The 3191-nt window shown below is 39.6% G+C and overlaps 1 protein-coding gene across 1 annotated transcript in view; it reads right to left on the reverse strand.

Annotated features, from left to right (window-relative positions):
• Positions 1 to 803: 803 nt before the first annotated feature.
• The window catches only part of LOC122556830 (E3 ubiquitin-protein ligase NEURL3-like), a 20416-nt gene continuing 18028 nt past the window's right edge, over positions 804 to 3191 (reverse strand). Inside the window, exon 4 of the mRNA XM_043704057.1 lies at positions 804 to 2340. Within this exon, the coding sequence (XP_043559992.1) occupies positions 2102 to 2340 (239 nt within the window). The 3' untranslated portion in view covers positions 804 to 2101. The remainder of the gene's footprint in view (positions 2341 to 3191) is intronic.

The raw sequence follows: 3191 nt of genomic DNA on the forward strand, positions 1-3191 counted from the left end.
GAGAGGTACTCATCATAAATAATGGCAGCTGGTTGGATAATTCTGAGATGACCTTCAGGAATGGGATCAGTGGAGTGAGCATTGAGTGTAGCTACAGCTGCTGAACTCCACACTGAGGTTGGACATGCTGCAAGGTTTGCTGTTTTAAAGTTGGTCCCAATGTCAAGAACAATACCTAACACTACTGCTTAGAATAGAGAATATGTAACACTGAATTAATCAAATACTAACACTAGAATCTTTCCAAACTGCATTCTTAAGCTACTGGTTGGACAAATGACACAATTAGAAGAATGACATTTTTGGTTTTTTTACAATTTCTTCCAATACTGATCATTTGTTTTGAGTGTGGGGTCTCAGATCAGATTTTATCCAATTGGCTGTTGTGTCTAGGCAACTTTGGCAGATGTAAACCCAATGGTCTTCCCACCAAACGTTCCTATGTCGGTATTTTCCAGTAGATATAACTAAATCACAGCAAGGCCTGGGGTCCTTGACAGACTTGTTAAATCTCTGTAGCCCAGAGCATTGAGTTTTCTCATTATTCAAAGCTACAACCTCCTGATGACTATGGTTCCGTCTGCCTTGGGACAAGCGGGAAGTTTGGCTTCAGCTTCTACAGTGAAAATGAGTCACAAACAGCCATGGAAGCTAATCACTCCATATGGTCTTTCTCTCAACTTGGTGAAGACATATTGGATGATAGGGTGGACGATGTCTAACAATATTATCTCTAACAACACACAGTAAGTGCTTCCTTGCAATTCTAGAAACTAATATTTAATAAAAACAAGACATCATCATTTTATAAAAAATATAAATCATTTATGTACATTATAAAACCATGAGTTCAATCATTACAAAAAATGTACAAGTTGAAACATCCTAACACAGGAATTTGCACTTATAAACAGCTCTTATAACACAGGAAAATTGGGCAAAGCATTTCATAGGATCATTGTTGGGACATTGAGATACTTAAGGAGCTAACGGAAAACAGGAAAGAAAGATTGGCCAAGGGAATAGAGTTAAGGAGGGCCTTAAAAGGGACAGGTTTAAGGAGGGGACTTAGAAAAGTTAGAGCCTAGGTAACAAGCAACATTCATTAATTGTGCGGCAATTAAAATCAGGAAAATGAGAAATGTTGGAGGGAGCTCAGAGGTCCCAGAAGCTGACACAGCTGGACATGGTAACATCTACATAAGCACAAGGCCTTCATTCTGATTGTTAGGCTCTGATCAAACATTAACATTTCATTTCACTGAATCAATGACAAGAGCACAATATAAATCTGCAGCACAGAACCAACATGTTAAAGTGAGTGTCAGAGTGATGTCTGCCTATCATTCAGGTTTATCTCTCACAGGATGACAGTGTGAATCCCAGGAATCTACCCCATACACCCTGACGTTTCCGAGGTAAAGAAATAAGAAAATTGTTTTGCAAATCCAAAAAAGGTCGAGGTGGTTGTTTTTTTTGTTAAACTTATCCCACGTCAGCTGCTTAATCATTGGATAGAGGCTGACATGCCATTTCTGAAGGAGTGGGGATCTATGGACAATGAATAGGTAATATCCAAAAGCTTAGATAATATTGACCCAAGAGGTTTGTAGATTGTTATTGTGTGTGTCCTTCAATTATGCTTCACCTCTCCCAGTTGACTCACTAAAAAGCCCCTCCAATTTTCTTTGTTTGGAACCTCATTCCCATTTTTAGCTGTTTGCCTTCAACAACTGGGGCTACTTCCGCTTTCTGGTTCAAAACTTACTTCTCTAACTGGAGTCACATTGTGGAACTTTTTCCGCTGCTGCCCATCCTAACTTGACTTTCTTTCATTAGTGCCTTTAATAGCATCTTGTTCTCCTACACAAACTGCACGTCCATTTCTTCATAACCTTGTCAACCCCATGTCAGCCTTCTCTTGCCTGTTCGGCATTTCAATACTCCCCCTGCATTTCCCACTGGATTAACTACCTCGTGGTCACCATGTCAAGTGCTGCAGAACAGATGATTCATAAGATAGTGAGCCAAGCTGCTGACACTGAAAGAAATGTCACTCAAAAGCTCAGACCAAGTCAGTTCATATGTTAACCTGCAGGTATTAACTGCGGTAAGTTTTGATGATCTCTTTGATGGGTTGCCTGCAGATTGGGCATTTAGAATTCTTGCTGAGGAGCTTCTGGCCACAGCTGTAGCACACGCACATGTGTCCACATCTGTATAACACTGAGTCAACCTGGCAAGAACAGCAAACAATACATTCTTCATCCACAGATGCAGGACCCTGGGGTGAAGCAGTTGATGATACTTTAGGAACAGAAGAACTGGAACCAGAAGTATCTGAAAATAAAAGGTTCAGATGGTTAGTATATTAGCGAAAGATGTTTTTTCTTTGACAAAGACAAATCTACACTGAATTATCAAGGATTGGTTAATATTCTTATTTGACCTGTATTGCTGGACTAGTCAACACATGAAATATTCCAATTTTCAATTATTTACTGTAGCTGCGAGAGAAATGCTTTAAAGACATTAGAAAATAACTTATAAATATTAGAAGTTTTATTTTAAAACATTCAGAACACAAGTCATTTTGGGAAAGGATAGGTTAATTTCTTTATAATACACTGGAATTTCACGAGGTGGTAACTGAATCCTTAGAAGAGTATAAAGGGAGTAGGAGTATACTTAAGAGGGAAATCAGGAGGGCAAAACGGTGACATGAGATAACTTTGACAAATAGAATTAAGGAGAATGCAAAGGGTTTTTACAAATCTTTTAAGGACAAAAGGGTAACTAGGGAGAGAATGGGGCCCCTCAAACATCAGCAAGGCAGCCTTTGTGTGGAGCCGCAGAAAATGGGGGAGATACTAAACAAGTATTTTGCATCAGTATTTACTGTGAAAAAGGATATGGAAGATATAGAATGTACAGAAATAGATGGTGACACCTTGCAAAATGTCCATATTAAAGAGGAGGAAGTGATGGATGTCTTGAAACGGTTAAAGGTGGATAAATCCCCAGGACCTGATCAGGTGTACCCAAGAACTCTGTGGGAAACTAGAGAAGTGATTGCTGGGCCCCTTGCTGAGATATTTGTATCATCGATAGTCACAGGTGAGGTGCCGGAAGACTGGAGTTGGCAAATGTGGTGCCACTGTTTAAGAAGGGCGGTAAAGACAATCCAGGGA

The sequence above is a fragment of the Chiloscyllium plagiosum genome, chromosome 14 (genome assembly GCF_004010195.1).
Source record: "Chiloscyllium plagiosum isolate BGI_BamShark_2017 chromosome 14, ASM401019v2, whole genome shotgun sequence".
NCBI classification, from domain to species: Eukaryota; Metazoa; Chordata; class Chondrichthyes; order Orectolobiformes; family Hemiscylliidae; genus Chiloscyllium; species Chiloscyllium plagiosum.